The sequence below is a fragment of the Mytilus edulis genome, chromosome 10, assembly GCF_963676685.1.
Source record: "Mytilus edulis chromosome 10, xbMytEdul2.2, whole genome shotgun sequence".
In the NCBI taxonomy this organism is placed as follows: domain Eukaryota; kingdom Metazoa; phylum Mollusca; class Bivalvia; order Mytilida; family Mytilidae; genus Mytilus; species Mytilus edulis.
This window is the reverse complement of record NC_092353.1, coordinates 39,009,339-39,028,475: the sequence shown is the minus strand read 5'-3', so window position 1 is coordinate 39,028,475 and position 19,137 is coordinate 39,009,339. Positions and strand designations below refer to the sequence as shown.

At 30.5% G+C, this 19,137-nt stretch overlaps 1 protein-coding gene across 17 annotated transcripts in view; it reads right to left on the bottom strand.

Annotated features, from left to right (window-relative positions):
• LOC139491122 (SH3 and multiple ankyrin repeat domains protein 2-like) overlaps positions 1-19,137 on the bottom strand; it is a 93,889-nt gene that overhangs the window by 52,574 nt on the left and 22,178 nt on the right. For 7 of the 17 annotated variants that reach the window (XM_071278501.1, XM_071278504.1, XM_071278510.1 and 4 more), the window contains 4 exons: positions 6,039-6,289; positions 4,197-4,268; positions 2,260-2,385; positions 312-383 (listed from right to left, as the gene is read on the bottom strand). In XM_071278501.1, coding sequence (XP_071134602.1) covers positions 312-383; positions 2,260-2,385; positions 4,197-4,268; positions 6,039-6,233 — 465 coding nt within the window. In that variant the 5' untranslated portion in view covers positions 6,234-6,289. Of the gene's footprint in view, positions 1-311; positions 384-2,259; positions 2,386-4,196; positions 4,269-6,035; positions 6,290-18,084; positions 18,297-18,327; positions 18,347-19,137 lie in introns of those variants that run through there. The other 10 variants (XM_071278497.1, XM_071278506.1, XM_071278502.1 and 7 more) reach the window with 5 other exon arrangements.

The window sequence follows — 19,137 nt, the reverse complement described above, 5'->3', positions numbered from 1 at the left end:
TGTTCCAACAATTTATTAACACCTGTCATTTAATGTTTCTGTAATTGTTGTCCTTCTTTTCTTGGAAATGCCTCTTTTGCATTTCAAAAAAATTTTATTTTGCTATTCAATTAAGAAAACAAGGATTTTTTATTACAGAGCATTAATTGTACCCTGAATTTTTCTGAAATTTTCTTTGATCAGGCAAGGGTAAAACTTAATGCCCCATCCTTTACAGTGGTGGCATAAAAAAACTGTAGAATTTCTGCCTTGTGTTAAAATTGTGAATCATATGAGAACTGAACACGAGTACCTGACCAACAAAAACCTACTTTGGTATGTAGCTGTTTTAACTTCCTTGGATTTACATGCATTAGCTTGTACACTCTTTTCTTGTGCTTGAACTGAAACAAAAACAAATAGTACATGTATATATATTGAAAATATTTTATCTGCAGTTTTGTATAAGCATCTAATAATAGTCATATTATAACCAACATTGTCAAGGGTCTAAAGAAAGTGTCTATGTCATCAAAATTTTATAAATGTTGGGGTGAATAAATTTTCACCGACAAAAATGTCAATTGTCAGAGCAATTATTAAAATTGTTATTCAGGTGATAAAAATAATTTAAACCATACATGGGTTAAATGGTATTTTCTTATTCATGAAAACGTACTGTTATTGGAATATGGAACAAAACAATCTGCCATTAGGAAACCCTCCTATTCTATTCAGTTATGTACAAGCATATTTATGGGTTAAGCTTTATTGTTACGAGTTGATAGTATGTTTTTTTAGATGATTTACCATATCAATATAAATAATCAGATGACAATGAAGTTCAGTGCCCTCTATCCCATAATGCAATTGTTTATGTTAATTTTGATGCAGCAGATGGCATTATAGATTCATATGTTGTCCGATACTTTGGTTATAAACAACCATAAATTAGCTACTTAGCAAGGTCATGGACCCAAAACTGTTATTCAAGGATTTTTTTCTGAATTCATTGTTTACATTTTTAACATTTGCATTAGGAAATTAAGCAAAAATAGCAGTATTTTTTCATCAATATCAAAACCAGTATCTGTCCTTTTCTATAATAAGTATTTAAATTATGCAGAAATAAACATATTTTTATCCCATTGGAAGGCACTTTGACACAGTGCTCAACTTCATGGTTGAACCACATATGTTTTTAAATATCATGCAATGAAACAATTTTTTTCCAATCCAGTCATTGCTTTATATACTTGAGAAAAAGGAAAACATGTGGGAGAAAGTCTACTTCTGTTTTATTGAAAATTTTATTCCTTCTTTTTAGGTAAACTTAAGATTTTTAAGCATTAACGATAAAAATCTGGCATTCTACTATTTCAAGTGCAGAAATATGGCCACCCACTCACAAGAGAAAGAGAACTGTAGTTTTAAGGGCAAAAAAATGATAAAAAGTTAAGTTTATGATATATGCAGATTCCAAGAATATAATGAACTATCTGTAAGTACTTTAACCGACCAAGATTTGAGAGATCTATAAAGAAAGCTCAGACTTTTCTTTGATCTCTCAGCCCAAATCCTTTCTGAACTAAAATAGATTACAATGAACGTAATATTGTACTAATACTAAAGGTGCCTAAAGATGTTGGCTACTATTACTATAATACTGACAAAAAAGATGTCACCCAATAATCTAGTAGTTGTACCAAATGATTTATGGAATACTATACTATCAATCAAATTTCCAATGAGATTTGATCAGAGTTTTTAAAATTAGGTGAGGATTTTATGTTCTCTCTTTCATCTGAATGTGAAGTTTTTTTTTTTTAAGAACAAATTAAATTGTCTTTTCATTGTAACCTTGATCTTCTTTCCCGTCTTCACAGAAGGATTAATTCAATCATTTAACAGGAAAGATATCTTTGACTTTGATGTGACATGCAAACAAAACAAGTCTATAATTACTTATAGGATTTACATTAAACTGAATTATGTTGGATACAATTTTTTTTTCCTGAAAAATATTCTAGTGAAGAGGACTGAGGAGGAGATCAGCTGTTGCAGAATGGAATGCACTTTAGTAAATGTCAATGTACTTATAAATTATATAAAAATAGGACAACACCAAAGACGGACATATGGATAAAGATAAGGGTGAAAAGTTCCATACCAGGAAAGTTGCCTCCCAAAACAGCAATATAATAATACACGTAATAATAAAGATGGACATATGGATAGACATGGTTTTGCATAAAAAAAATCTTTTGGGCAGCAATATACCTCCAGAAATCCTATTGGTCCCTGCAGTGGGTATTCACTAAGAAATCTTTCTTCATCCAGAAACTTGCCAGCTCTTCCATTCATAGGAGGCATATACAGACCATAGTTAATGGAGTCTCTCAAATCCTGAAAAAAATAAACATTTAGTTATTGGATACATAGTTATCTGATTATCAATCATACATCTTTTTATCTTTTTTTATAGTTTTGAATGCATTTATGAATAGGCGAGTAGGTATGGTACTGTGATTGTTGAAGAATGGCGAGAAAAAAATATTAGTCATTGTGTTTTCTGAAAATGTTGCATGCAAAGAATGATATCAAATTTTAAAATGCTGGATTGTTCTTTTTTGCAAAACCTATTGGTTGCAATTTTCACCATAATAAAACATTGAAATAATTTCCAAATAGAGTAAACAAAATCTTACATGCATGTAGACCCCTATACTAAGAGCAGAATGATACAACTGAAATAATTGCATGTCCTAGATACATTTGTTTAACGAAACATTACCCGGAAATTAATTCTATTTCAATTAATATCCAGTACTAGAATACTTCAAAGATGATAAAAAAAACCAACATAAAAATTGACAAATTGTAAATACCAAAAGTAAATATCGTCATTGTGAATTAGAAATATAACTTCATAGCATGTTTACAGGCAATTGTTAATTTCAAACACTTTCTCCCAACATAACATAATGTTTAAATAATAACTAATGCATTAAAACTGGTAGTAAGACAACATATTGCATCAATGCATTTGTCATAACACATTACTTATTTTTCTATATTTAGCATTAAATTTATAAAGTTAGGATGACCTGCATGAAATATTCATAATTTACTTTTTCTTTTACAATGGAAAGTTATATAAGTCTAAAATGTCTGAAAATACTAAATACAAGAATAGATGACATAAGCACATTTGCTCATATTAGCAAATTGAGCAAATCAATTACATGTAAAGATAATCCAATAAACTTTGAATTGTTAAACATTGTCATTTCGGGGCCTTTTATAGCTGACTATGTGGTATGGGCTTTGCTCATTGTTAAAGGCTGTACAGTGACCTATAGTTGTTAATTTCTGTTTCATTTTGGTCTCTTTTGGAGAGTTGTCTCATTGGAAATCATACCACATCTTCTTTTTTATATTAAATTTGAGATCACTCTCAGTTTTTGGTGGGGTTCCATTTGCTCAGGCTGCTTTTTGCCATGACTTTGTCAGTTGGTCTTTGACTTCTGAATCTTTAAACTAATTCATAATATGCAGAAAATTTACTTGTAATTTAAACATTGTACAAGTGAAGTTTAATTTAATTGTCTGAGTTCATAAACATAGCAAATGATATGGTGATGCATTGACAGCACAAAGCAAAGTCCAGAATTGAAGCTTTTGTCTAGCCTTTTTTCATATGGAAAGTCCAAATGAAAACAAAGCTACAAAAAGCTTGCATTTCAGGACTAACACCCCATTGTGTGCATCAGTATACTGCAGTGGCGGATCTAGAAATTTTCATCAGTGGGGGCCCACTGACTACCTAGGAGGAGGCCAGCTACAGTAATTCTTCAGTGATTCCTGATACAATCAACCAAATTTTTTCCCCAAAAAAGGGGGGGGGGGGGGCAGGCCCTCTGAAAAAAACAAAACCCAATCCGCCTCTGCACTGGATTTTGCAGGCATTGATTGTTTACAGCTACAGCAGAACTACATGAAAGAAATTCAGTTTAAAGTCTTGTATATTGATGCAGTGTACTGTAAATTGCTATTAGAATCTTGAAATATAATTTTATTGTTGAGTGAATGAATTATTGGGTGTCAGTTAACATTACATTATACATCATGTTTAACATGGTGCCTACAATATGATCAATATTGACACATAAACAAGTGCATGTATGATTCATGCAAGTGCATTTTACTTCCTGTACCTCTGGAAAGTTGGTCAGCAACCTCTGTTTGGCATGCCATACTGTTTCATCAAGCTCAAACTGTAAACATTTCTGAAATATACATAAAATAATTACAGTCTTCTCATTATTGAAGATGGTGACCTATAGTTGTTGATATCTGTGTCATTTGGTCTCTTATGGAGAGTTGTCTCATTGGCGATCATACCACATCTTCTTTTTTATATTCTCCAATCTTACTTTTAAACTGCTCCATAACAATACCACCATGCACCAGACAGTTAATACCAGATACAAAATGTCAATATAAAATGAATGACAGCTGTGGTAATATGGTCATGCAGTCAGACAAACTTTTCTCTGTGACATTTTTAAAGTTACACATTTATTTTTACAACATTTCAAAGTGTACTTTGGTTGTTGTTTTTTCATCAATCAGAAATCAGTTATTTATTTTTAATGATTTTGACTATCCTTTTGAGGCCACTATTGATTATATTTCTTCACATCTGTGACTTACAATGAAGATTTATTCAGAGAAATGTTGAAATGCAAAGAAAAGAACAAGAAAGGCATAAATTGTACAAAGTTATATTGTATAAAATAACCATATAATTATTTAAAATTCATAATATACAAATTTAGATTTTAGTAGAAGACTATTTTTATGATTATGTTTGTTTAAGACAAAATTAATCATCTTTTAAATAGCTTCAAATGACATGGATCATGATAATTTGGAACTTTTCCCTATTTCATTAAGGTCTATTTCCTGCTAAAAAGACATAAGGCACAAACAATGACAAATTTTAAGATGAAAAGATGTAAATAGGTGAAATAAAATATAATAGCAAAAAAAATTATGTTGGTTCAGGCATTTGGCTAAAGTCCTATATGCAAAAACTTTCATAATTAAGACAAAGCATTAATCAAAACTAGAATTTATATCATTTTAGCGCACAATTAGGAAGTCAATTTTGTTTAAGACAAATATTTTTTTACCAATTGATTATGACAGCTAAAAAGTGTACTAAAGATTTTTTAAGGCCAATAATGACCCTTCGTGAACATACTCAACTTCGATTAGAAAGTTCCAAAATAAAAAGGTGATTTTATAAATGTGCATTTTTAACCAGGATCTAATGTCCTAGCAGTACTTTGATCCTTCTTAAATTTATGTATTAAGTGTCCAGCCAACTTTTAAAGATCAAAGATTTATTGTACAATGGGATGTTCTTGGTAAAACTTTGATAATCTTACATAAAGATAAGTTGACTTTTATATAAAATATGGCATACAATAAAAAGACATAAACTTTAAGGTAATTTGGTCCACTATCAAGACTATACTTATGTCCCTACCCAGTGTCTTTCCAAATAAAAAAATAAATAAATTGAGAATGAGTCCATGGGACACAAATGATGCCCCAGACTGTTTATAACGTTATCAAGGGACATAACTAGAGAAATGTAAAAGTGAAGCCACCCAAATCAAACTTGATCTGTATTTTGTGGTAATTCTCATTGTGTATAAGTTTCATGACATTTGGTTGAGGCAAATTTAAGTTAGAGAACCAATTTCTGGACGTACAGATGTATGGACGGACAAGAGTTAATCTTTAAAAAAAATTCTTGTATCAATCCTGAATCTCAGACTGTAGAACTATTTTCTTAGTGTGATTATGAAAATATTGTTGGTTTGTTAGGTTTTAAATTTGTGATTGTAAGATAAACGTATTAAGAATCAATAAAAAAAATATGACTCTCATTTTGGGTACTTTATTTCTTGTTTGACAGGAACCAAGAAATACACAATACACGAATACATTTTTCCACCACCACGCTACTTAAAAAGTACTACTACCTGAATTTTAAGTTCTGGAATAGATATCCTGATGAAAACAGTCCCTGTCTGGTTCTCATCATTGTATCCATGTCCTGGACTACCAGATATAAAACTAACATCTCCCTCATCTAATCCCCCATTTTGATAGTCCTGGGGTCCTCCGTTGTAATGTCTCGTGGGTGATGTGTGAAATTTACTCATTGTTACTGTCATCCCATTCTGTTTCTGTCACAATTTACGATTTAAAATAACACTTCATTATGGCGTGACTGAAAATATAAATTTCGAAATACAAATTAATTAAAAAATTTCATTATAAACAATAAACATTTAAATTGTGTAGTTGTAAAAAGAATTTAAAAAGAATTTCGGTACAAGATGACATTTTTTGTGTTTGTCTGGTTTGAGACAGGAAACATCTTGTGTGACATAACTTGTTGAAAACAAAATAGATTGTACGAAAAATATGTCTCTAACAATTAGGGTTGTAATAGATTCAATTCACGAAAAGTATTTCTGATAAAGACATATTTAAATATCTGATGTAATGCACAAAATGTTTTTGTTTTATCATTAATTTAAGTGGAATATGAAGTATATGGGGTGGATGTACATTAGGCAAAACATCGGTTATTTTGCTGTTGTTCATCTAAACAGGTACTGGAAGATTTACAATGAAAAAAATATCAAACATGGAAGTAAAATGAAGACATTTTTTGTGGGGTGCATGTATATAAATCTGTTGTATTATTTGTGTGTTTTTATGTTGTATTATTGCTTTCTTTTTTCATCAATTTTATATATCTCTTTTTAGGCAGCTTGATATGTTTTTATTGAACTTATTATTTTTGATGGACTCAGATCGTGATTCTGAAAATATATACCTTATTTCCGAAAATTAATATTGTATCCATAATGTTTGATATTTATCATTGTAAGCACATTTTCTTGAAAAACAATAACTGATTCCTAATACAGACTAAACAAGGGCTTTATTACTGCTATACATCATGTAATATACGGTAATAATGTACATAATATATCATTAAGTTCAGCCATAAACAAGGCTGTAAAGTCCTAATAAACACTACTTAATGCCTATCATTAAATATTAAAATATGTATAATATTTATATACGCCATTAGTATATTATTATAGTATAAGATTGAGGAGACACATATGGAACAACTGGAAATGATATTTTCCTAATTACTTGTGACATTTTAACTTAATATAAAACTTATTTTTAATGCAGTTTATAGGTACAGATAAAAACAAGGAAGTTCGTTATTAAAAGTTAATTCTAACTTATAGGCAATTTCCACCAAAGAAATTGTTGAAAGGTATCAGGACTACGAAACAGGCCTAAAAAGCACAGCTATCTCAAGGGTGTTGAATTATTTAGTCTTGTATAAACTATCATGGTGACCAGTTGTTATTGGCAAAGGAAGCAAGATTTCTCTGAAAGAACAACTGGAAAGGAAAACTGGCTATACTAAATAATGTAGACATGGTATATAAGGTTATAAAAAATGCTTGTACTTTATCCTAGAAAAATCTCTGATATTATCAACTAAAATACTATCAACATGATTTATGGGACACTTACTGAATACAACTATAATTATAGGTATACATCTACAGCTAATAAATATGACACATTTCCTTAATTAATGACCAACAACAAAAGTGTAAGAATTACTTCTATAATCAATTAATGACAGGACAACTATAGTGCCATTTCAGAGTACATATAAGTCAATATCAAACTGTGAAATTATCAGTCAGTTTGGAAATTAATGGAACTATCAAATACTGAGTCTAATGAAGCAATAGAAAGTCCACTGAAGTTAAGACTTAAAAACAAATGAATTTTATGTACGCTTTCAAATATTCATTTTGGCTTTGTTCCATTTATGGTAAAGATAATTTTGTACTTTGCCTTAATTAAGTTGAAACTAGAACTTCAAACAACAGATCTGAATGCCCCCCTCTGCTGCAGTGGGGGCATCAAAATGAAATAAAACTTGTCTGTATTTAACAGTAAAATACTCCAAGGATTTGACGAATCTACTTTTTTTTTATAAAAACTTTTATCACTGAAAATGCTAAATTGCCATGAGTAACATACTTATCTAATTGCAATTTGTCAAGTTACTGCTAATATCCCAATAGAGTTGACCCCAAGGACAAATACTTGATGAGACACTGACCTAATACAAATTAGTCAATATTTATAAAATGTTGTTAAAGGTAACACCACCTATCTGTATATTATGTTGTATATGTTGTATATGTATGTAACAAGCATTCTATGATATTTTGTTCTCATTATCTAGTTGCACAAAAGTGTTAAACAATCCTATAGTTTGGGGCTGTTAGGATGTTTGATTAGTAATCATGAAGGAGATTGGTGCAAAGTATATCATTTTGTGTCATCAGCTCCAGTAAGACTCCTACAGTCTTTAAATCCCTCAATCTTGACAGAAAGATTGCACACATACTGTAGATTCATTAATATTCATGGGGTACAAATTTTCGTTGATTTCAGGGGTTTAGGTGAACCACAAATTTCAATACTCAATGAAGCAGAAAATTTCTATCAGCTTATATGTCATGTGTATGTCATGTATGTTGACATTGGCAAAGCCATGAAATCAAATATCCATGAAAAACGGATTTTTCAACAATCCACGAAAATCGGTACCCACAAAAATAAATAAATCCACAGTACTAAAGATTATAATGGAGCTAAATCGTTTGAGAACTCCCCCCACCCCCCTTTTTAGACTCAATTTGTAGAGGATAAATATAAATCGTATATGTAAAAGATAATGGCTTTTAATGAGTACATCTGAAAGACAAGAACTGAACTATACAAGAGATCAGCAATAAAAGTCTTGATCCTTTATATTTTTGCATTGTTACTTCCTTGTACTTATAGTATGCTGTATACATTACTGTCATTGAAATTTCAAAATAATATTGCTTTGTCATAAAACTGAAACTCATTAGTAAATCAGTTCTGAAGTAAAATTGAAATTTCCATAGAAAAGTGTGTTCTACTTATAAAATATCCAATCACCAATCTAAAATAATGGCTAAGCAGATGATATTTATTGACGGCTTCAGGCATGTTAATATCAAGAAATCCAGGACAGAAACCTTATTACTTCCAATAAACAGACAGATTTTGTTTATTTTAAATCTTTTAACTTGATAAACTAAAAACAACTGTCTGAGTAATAATTTTCACCTACATTTACAAATATAAGTATATATAAGCTTTGGTGTTTATAATTTTCATAAGCTAATTTAATCTAAGGAAATTTGATTTATTAAATTATAGTTTATACACAATACAATGTATCTGTTATCAATGATTTCAGCAGGCAGGTATCTAGTCTATTCTTAGGAAATTACATAACATCTATTTTTAGCTTAGTAGGAATAGTGCCCTAGAGGGGGGTTAGAGTATTGTTGATGAATTGAGAGGAAGCATCGTTGTATTTGATGCAATTACAATCAGTTATTATCTACTGTTTTCGAACCATATTCGAAAAAATCTTTTATGTTAACGGATATTGACATAGATATACGTTTCTTTGGAATAGTGATTGTATATTGTTCATTTGATTGAGTAATTATTATCACTTCAATGTCACTGTCCAAGTACGTGCTATGGATACGTACGCGCCCAGGTAACACAGATAATCGTATTATGAGCTTTAATATTTCGAAACTGGATTAACTCTTCTTGTAGAGTTGAGAACAAGAACATTGATGTCCAGCTCACGCTATGAGAATGACTGATTGACCTTATTTCGATATGGAGACATTCGGCCATGACAGCATTTTCAAGTGCGCGATCCCACAATGCAACGCATATTTGTAAACAATAACATTACACGATTGAGTAGACTAAGTGTGTAAACGTTCGTTTAATATTTAATACACAGCTTGAATTAATAAATAAATGTTGGTTAGCATTTTCCAAAAGCCAATAATGTATTATATAGTTTGTCATACAATGTAGAAAGATATGTACTGTTATGATACAGTTTATTTAGTTGTAGTTTTAGTATTTTTTGATATTTTATTAATAAACATAAATCTTAAATTGTGTTGTGTATAAAAGGAAATTTGATTTATTAAATTATAGTTTATACACAATACAATGTATCTGTTATCAATGATTTCAGCAGGCAGGTATCTAGTCTATTCTTAGGAAATTACATAACATCTATTTTTAGCTTAGTAGGAATAGTGCCCTAGAGGGGGGTTAGAGTATTGTTGATGAATTGAGAGGAAGCATCGTTGTATTTGATGCAATTACAATCAGTTATCCCACCCACCAGCCCCAACTACACCGGTGCATTAACTGGGTATTTAGCTTACGTGATAGGTATGATATGGATGTATTAAAATATGTTAAAATTTAAAGGTGTTACTCTAAGTTACAGTCAGATCAATATTGTGTAATTCTGACTGCAAGTTCTTGGTATTTCTGTTATTTCTGTTTAGAATATTCATATAGTTGTTTAGTTTGTTATATTTTCATTCAAGCTAAAGTGTTTTCATGCAATGCATTCCTGCGAAGTCTAAAATATATCATCTATACAAATTGAAGTTATAGAAAGAGTGATTTGAAATTGCTATATGACATGTTATATTTTCTTTTATATATCTTGTTTGTTAGTTTAAATATATATATATATTTGTTCATCTCTTGTTTAGGGGCTACTCTTATGGAAATGATATGTGCCTTTGCTTTTAATTCCAGGGGAATCATACTCCCCCAATTCAATAATACATCAGATAGGTAATTCCTGTCGAGGAACAAATTGTATTTTAAGTAGTATTTTTACTACGCTGGGATCGCCCAGGAGCAATTAGGTTCATTCCTGGGGATCGCCCCAGGAATTAGGTTCATTCCTGTCGAGGAACAAATAGGTTCATTCCTGGGGATCGCCCCAGGAACTAGGTTCATTCCTGGGGGTCGCCTCAGGAATTAGGTCCATTCCTGTCGAGGAAAATAGGTTCATTCCTGGGGATCGCCCCAGGAACTAGGTTCATTCCTAGGGATCACCCCAGGAAATAGGTTCATTCCTGCCGAGGAACAAATAGGTTCATTCCTGGGGATCGCCACAGGAACATTTTTTACTAATCGCTTATTTTTATTTTTTTCATATTTTGATAAGTTTTGAATTTATTTTCTCATATTTTGAATAGTTTGAAATGTTTATTTCAATTCTCTTAAGTGAATGAGTAGCCCCCAGAAAGCCAATAATGTATTATATAGTTTGTCATACAATGTAGAAAGATATGTACTGTTATGATACAGTTTATTTAGTTGTAGTTTTAGTATTTTTTGATATTTTATTAATAAACATAAATCTTAAATTGTGTTGTGTATAAAACAGTAGAAAATCTGGTTAGTTGTTTGTCATGGTTACTAAATATAATTTTGAGACTTAAACCTCAAAGATCTCTCCAAAATACTTACTGTAAGTTAAAAAGCACTGACAAATTACAAAGACATTTTCAAAAAGTTTTAGGTTTAAAAACAATTGGCAGATCAAGTGATATACCAATACCTGTACTAAAACAGATTTTGACAAATGTATGAGTAACTTTCCAAAATACAAGGAAATGTTTATAAATAGATATCGAAGTCAACTCCATGCAGACTTAATTTCTAATATTTCAAATAGATATTTACTTTTATAAGATCCTACTGCACATAGCAAATTAACATTCCTTAAATTTCCTTATAATCCAGGTGACATTACCATGACAGAAGGCTATAGACCTCTTAAGATTATCTCTAAAAACTTGACTAATTTCATATCTAAGTATCCAGGATTATTCACATTAAATAACAATCAGAATGAATTTTATCAATTTCATATGTGCATTCTTAAAAGATACCATGGATAAATTGACACATCTGAAAACTTCACGCACCTCCTTGGAAAAACTTACAAACACTAAGTACAACAGAAGTTCCAATAAGCTCTTATGCAAACTCCTAGAGAAATTGGACCCCCACTGTATAACCGAATGAAAGGGCATGTTAAAAAATAACTTAGCATGTCAGTCTTTTACAAAGCAAGGTTCATATTCACATCACATGACTGTGGATTCATTTATTTTCGTGGGTATTAATTTTCGTGGATTGCTGAAAACCTGCATATTCGTAAATATTTGATTTCGTGGTTTTGCCAACATCCGTATATAAAGCCTTTTGAAAATATGTTATTCGTTGAACAAATGAATTCGTGGTTCGCCTTTACCCACGAAAACCACGAAAATTGGCATCCAACGAAAAATAATGAATCCACAGTACTAGTAATATGTTTCTGAAATGCATGTAATATTTACTTCTGCATGCTTAACACTAAAACCGGTTTTTTTTTTAAACAAGACCAAAATCTTCCAAATCATTCATTGATATAACTGAGGTATATTTATTCAAATAAAACATTTAGAAGCAAATACTTAATGATTGATATTGCAAGGTATGACCATGAATAGAGAAAAATTATCATATGTAAGTTTAAAAGTTTTCAGAAAATAAGACATATGAAGATGAGAACATATTGTTAGCAATAAGACATGCTTAAATTCCTCTAGGTCATCTCCTTATTACATTTACCACCAAATCATCCTTTATCTGATCTTTTCATTTAAAACTGGTCACCAAAGACAATTTCATATACATGTTAGACATGCAGGTTTAGTATTTCCTTTAATCTAAACCTGATCAATTGTTTTCCAGAAGGTTGGCTCAGCAAGTGAGCATCATCAGAGAATCAGAGCAGATGGCCAGATTATTCAAGGATCATTACAACTCTATCAGCAATTATTCCTCATAAATTGCAGGTCTAGCCATTTACGTGTCTTAACATCAATTTTCTGATAATTTCTAACACAAACAATCTTACCTATTGTAAGTGTTTTCTCTGCCAAACTAAACAATAAAATGGTGACAATAATCAACAAAGCCTCAAGGAAGAAAATCGTCATAAATGTGATTATTGTGTACAATATGACCCTAACACATATAAGTCCTGTCCTGTTTGATAACTAAAGCTTTGTTTTTGAAACATTGTCATATTTACTGTAATAATAGTTCACTCAAATTCATTGTTGTTAAAATATACCGTCTTTACTGTTTTAACCAGCGTTTTCTTTTTGTTATTTTTGAATGAATCCATTAGGTAAATATATAATTTCCTATACGATATAATTAAGCAGAAATATATTTTTTCAAATATTCTTCTGTTTTCATTGAGTTACAGAAAGGATCCATCCAAGTAACAATTTGTAAAAGTAAACCATTATAGGTCAAAGTAAACCATTATCATGATTATAGGTCAAAGTAAACTATTATAAGTATGGCCTTCAACATGGAGTATGTCTTGACTACAAAATTGCTCATTTTTAACTCAGTGAACTTAAATTTGGATGCCTTTAAGAATGTACTAAGGTGAGGTTTTAGGATTTGTGTCAGATGTTCGATTCCTTGATGTTTTTCCATACGATTATACAGGGTAAAATATTTTGCCCCATAACACCCATTTATCTTTTCATATAGGACTTAACAGCTCATAAAAGGTCATTTAACAATATTTAGGCAGATTCTTGATTTCCCTTCTTTCAGTTGGAGACCATAATAATACCAATGCAAATGTAATGTAAAAGTTGGTTAATAAAACTATGAACAGGCTATTATTTGAACTTGGAATTATTTTTAATTATGGAATTTGCTTGATTTCTTGTTATTGAAATTTTCAATAAATTCCATGTTTATTCTGTACTGAAATGTTCTGTGCTGCGCACAACACTTTCTATTACAAAGAAAAAAGTATTTTTCAATAGAATGTACTGTGCCGCGCACAACACTATCTAACCAAAATACATTGTATGGAAAGTGTTATTAACCGCTCAAAAGATCATAATACCAAATATTACATGGAATTTATCAAAAATTTTAAACACAAGAAATTATGCAAATTCCATAATTAAAAATAATTCCAAGTTCAAATAATAGCCTGTTTATGGTTTAGGTTGTAATTAGTTCAATACCAGAATCTAATTGTATTCTTCCTGAAAGTGTGACATGCCCTTCATACAATAATGAACATATATCTATAAATATGCACCACAATATGTATCACAAGGACATATATGCATCAACATGTCCAAAACAGACATACGTATCTCACCCTTCGTGTTTAGACATGTGGGCAACATAATTAACTTACAACTCCTGAATAATCATGGTAATTACAAACATCACAGGTTTTCAATGCTGGTTGCACATCTTTATTGCAACAGATTGTTTTAGATTCTATTTTTGATTTAATTTCAATTAAACAATGATTAAATCTACTGTGTGTTTTTAAAGTTGAAAGTCACAATTGCTGGTTATATTTCCAATAAATAAAAGCAAAAATTACTCTGGATTTATTATAATTCGTGGGATGCAATTTTTCGTGGATTTCGTAGGAATCCATGAATAAGAATTTAAAACGTTTCAAGGAAACAAATATTTCTCAAAGGCAATGCAGAGTTTGACAAAACCACATGAACAAATTATTTTATCCACAAAAAATTGGTAAAATGGAACATAATGAATCCACAAGTTATTCCATCAAATGCTTTTTATTTCTTTTTATAGTTTTGGACATTCTACTGTAGTGTACTTTAGTACCACAAAAAAAAAATATTATAATTTCATTGATAATAAAAAAAAAAAGCATACACTTTGTCAAAATTGAAATTCTGTACCATAGAAGAATTGAAGAGTAAATAAATTTAAATTCAGTTTACAAGTAAAATTTTCCGGAAAGATTTATGAAACTTTTTCAATAAGGACCTAAAAGTTGTAAACTTTAAAGCAATATTTGTGAATGTGAAAGTTGAAGGATTACCAAGTATACTTATGCCAAGGAACTGAATTATCAAGTCATAAATTTTGATAAAACAAATTGATTTTATTCAATTTTCAAGATTAGGTTGTCAATTTCAATTTAAGCGTCTGATAAACATATTATTTTGGACAAAATGGTTTCAGATAATAAAATTGGGTGTAATAGGCTTGATAAGTTGACACAAATTCTTCCGTGATAACCTCAAAATACTACATAAGCATAAAAAAGCAGTTCCTTTACATCTGAGTCATAAATCTCCACCCAGTTGTAATACATGTTTATTGGAACTGAGTAATAAGGAATAAATTTTCTAATAATATATATTGGAATGAGATGTGAAATTCTTTTACTCAGGAGCACTGAAAATTAACACTTTGATATAACTACAGTTATCTTTATCACTGAATTTCATACATATGTGATTATGTGGACACCTGCATTCCAAACTCACACTAAAACTTATAATGTTTGGTGGTTCAAAACTCAATTTTCACATCACTGATGCACAGACCAGAAATCATTATTCCCCTACCATTGAAGCGAGGGGATGAAATCATACAAAAATCAAACCTTATGAAAATAAACGTTCTCTCATGGCCAGAATTGTTTAGTTTCTTTTCATGGTAAACAGTTAAATGACATGAAATTTGTTTTCATTACCCTTATTTGGTCTATTACTATTTCTTTGACATTCATTTATCCATTCTTTCGGTAATACAAGAATTCCGTGTTAGTCAATACCTTTCTCCAGAGTGACAAGACTTCCTAATTAGCAACATCTCAATCGGATATAAAACTTAAATTTATCAATAAATCAGAAACTTTGCCTTTCATCCAAGTCACCTTGTATAGTAAGTAGAAAGTAAAAGAATCATTGATTTTCTCCATATAAAATGTAAAAAGCCTATTATATGTATTATAAATCTGATACTTACTGGGCAAACGCCTTTATGAAGAGTTTATATCATGAAAGAAGGCATTAAAAATAGGTCAAATTATTTGCTGAATGTATAGGACAATCTTGTTTATAGGTTTACAACTTATATATAGCCTAGTTTGCCCAGTGTTCAAGGGCAATGATCACAGCTCATGCTGAGTTGCCTATATCATGTTTATGTAACAGAAGCATGGGTATCAACTTTGATAAGGGAGAAATAAAAATTTTCCACAGAAAATTTGCAGATCTAACATTGCTGGGTGTAATTTGGAACAATTTCAACAGATCAAAGGATGTTTTTTATATACTGTCTGATTGATTGTTTTTAACCTAATGTCCAAAGGCATTTTTTTTTATGCATGTTTCAGTCAACATCTTTCTTTTTGGCAATAACTTTTTAAAGTTTCTAACTGTGATTTTAAGTGTGCTAAAATGAGGATATTGGTCATTAGCTGTCATATTTTACTGATTTTAGGTTATTGTATTGTTGGGTTGTGGTCTCATGTGTCGCCAACATTTCCTTTCATTCAATGATATGACTTAAACCACATACACTTCTATGGTTACATATTTTAAGGGACCAAAATATATAAAATTATTCTGCAATCCACAAAAGGTGTCAACAAATTTGCTGAAATCCATTTGTTTATAAATTTAAAGGTATGTGAAAATCATTTATCAATAACATAATTCCCAATAATATGGTTTCATGCTCTTATGGAAATTGAAAGCTGATTTGAGTGAGGGCAATATATTATTTGAACAATTTAGTGCAAACCTATATAACTGTGGTCCTCTAAAGCATTTGATAGAATAACCTTATATAAAAAGATCTCATTAAGTAGTTTTCAGCCTGGCGCCAGGTAGATTAGTTGTTATTTGCATAATGTCCAGTGGCAAATACTTCATGCTTGTTCAGGCAATTCCTTTGGTAGAGGTACCAGGCATTTTTACCTTTTTTGCATCAATATTATTATCAATAGAAAGTACAGACAAATGTACTGTTTAACCTAACATGGTACATTTATATGACTAATGGTTTTAACAACTATGGAGCCGGTGTTTCTGTGTAAATGGTATGTGTAATTCATCTGTTTATTTTCTTGACAGATAAACAATCAAAAAGTTTGTAACTTGTGACAAATTATGTAATCCCTATACTAAACAGCAATGTATACTGCATGTGACTCTGTAACAGCTGGGCGCTTAATATATTTCAAATTGTCATTTAATTCTGGAAAAAAATTGATCATTATAATGTCATTTTATTAAAAAATAAAAGGTGTTTTTTATATCAATTCATCTCATTGGAATCCCTTGAGGAGGGAGAGAAATTCATTAATACTTCAAAATTTTAGTTCTTTTTTATCTGACAGTTTTGTTATACAAACTTCACACTTACAACACATCTTTTAGGAAACTAGTCCTTTAAAGGGCATAATACAGTAAAATGATTAAAGTATTAAACACAGGATACAATGTTGATGGTCCTGTGGAATGGTGTACAGAAGCAGATAACAGAATGTATAGTTTGGTATCAAATACTATCGATACAAGAAAAGAAAATCTACTTTATTTTTTTATTTTTGAGGTGGTGCAAATAGAAGGTATTTAGAGCTTTTGCAGGCATGTATGGTTAACCACAGATTAATGCATAATTATAAAGGCCTTTAGTCAAAACACTGGTTAATGAAGTCGCATATACATGTATCTTACTGTGGATTCATTATTATTCGTTGGATACCAATTTTCGTGGATTTCGTGGGAACAGTTGAACCACGAAATTAAATGTTCAACGAATGACAAATTTTCTTAAGGCTTGTATGCACACTTCGGCAAAACCACGAAATCAAATATCCACGAACATGTAAGATTTCCCCAATCCACGAAAATTGGTACCCACGAAAATAAATGAATCCACAGTATATAAATAGCAAATGATTTTTTTCCATTTCATTATTTTAAAGAAAAAACTTTTTTAATAATGATCAATAATGGTATACAGGTATTGAATGTTCAGGTTTAGCAGAGACATGTATTTATATGTCTCTGGGTTTAGGAAGAAAAGGTCAAAACCATCATGACCATTATAATATCAAAGTTAACAAATATTAATTTAAATACACTTCTACACAAGGATGTAAAAATCAAAGAAAGAAAGAAAGAAAACAAAATAAATACAACTTACTAGTAATTCTATGTCCTATTCCATTCAATTTAACAACATATCTGTCTGTCATGTAAAATATCAAAGCCCACACTTATCATGTACCATGCTAAAAGTACATATCCAACATGTATCCTAGTGATTCAAAGCATGTTAAACCTGCACCACAAAAACAATCCCTCTCTATTTTATCACAATACACCTATCTGAACATCTTTTCAATACAGTATAACACACCCACAAATTTTATAAAGTTGACCTCACCTCAAAATTGGCAATAAAAATGTGAGAGGATATAGAGATAAAGATCCCAGGTGTATATTACAGATGACCTGTGGCTTTGCTAGCTGACTAATTCAAATGAAAGTGATATTAGGTAACATATACCATAAATAAAGGGACCTAATTGATATATCTAATTGGTGATAAGTAATTTACCTACATCACGAAATCAGGTGTAACATTAATAATCAATACAATTTTTTACATTATTAACATATTTTCCATGTATTATTTTTTTCCCCGAAATTTATGACTTACAAAGGTGAACAGATTTAATTAATTTTTGCCATATATTTCTTCTGATGACAAACAAGGTCTATTTCTGATGCATATATTTTTAGTGAACAATTGAAAACTCCACCTTTTGAAGTCATAACAAATCTATTTTTGTAAAATAACTGTATATTTCTTTACTCTTTTGGATAGAAAAAAACCCCAACAATAACTGTATACTTATTTATCTAAACTTTAAGAATGAACTATATATTTAGCAGAAAGCTTGACCATTCAGAAAGCTATATCACTCTAATTTAAAGTCTCTGCAATAATCTGAAATAACTTGAATATATCATATCCCCTATTTATTAGCTCTTTTCTCTTCACCACTTTAACAAGTGTAACTGACAATATTGTGATGCCTAACGCACTTCTTAAGAAAAATGAGTCGTATTTTGCACCACAAATAGCAGATATCAACAAAAGTTTAACTACGTCCAAAAAGACGTCTGCAGATCTCAAACTTTTTTGAAAGACTGTACAACATAAAAACTGGTTTACAATCCCAAACCCAAT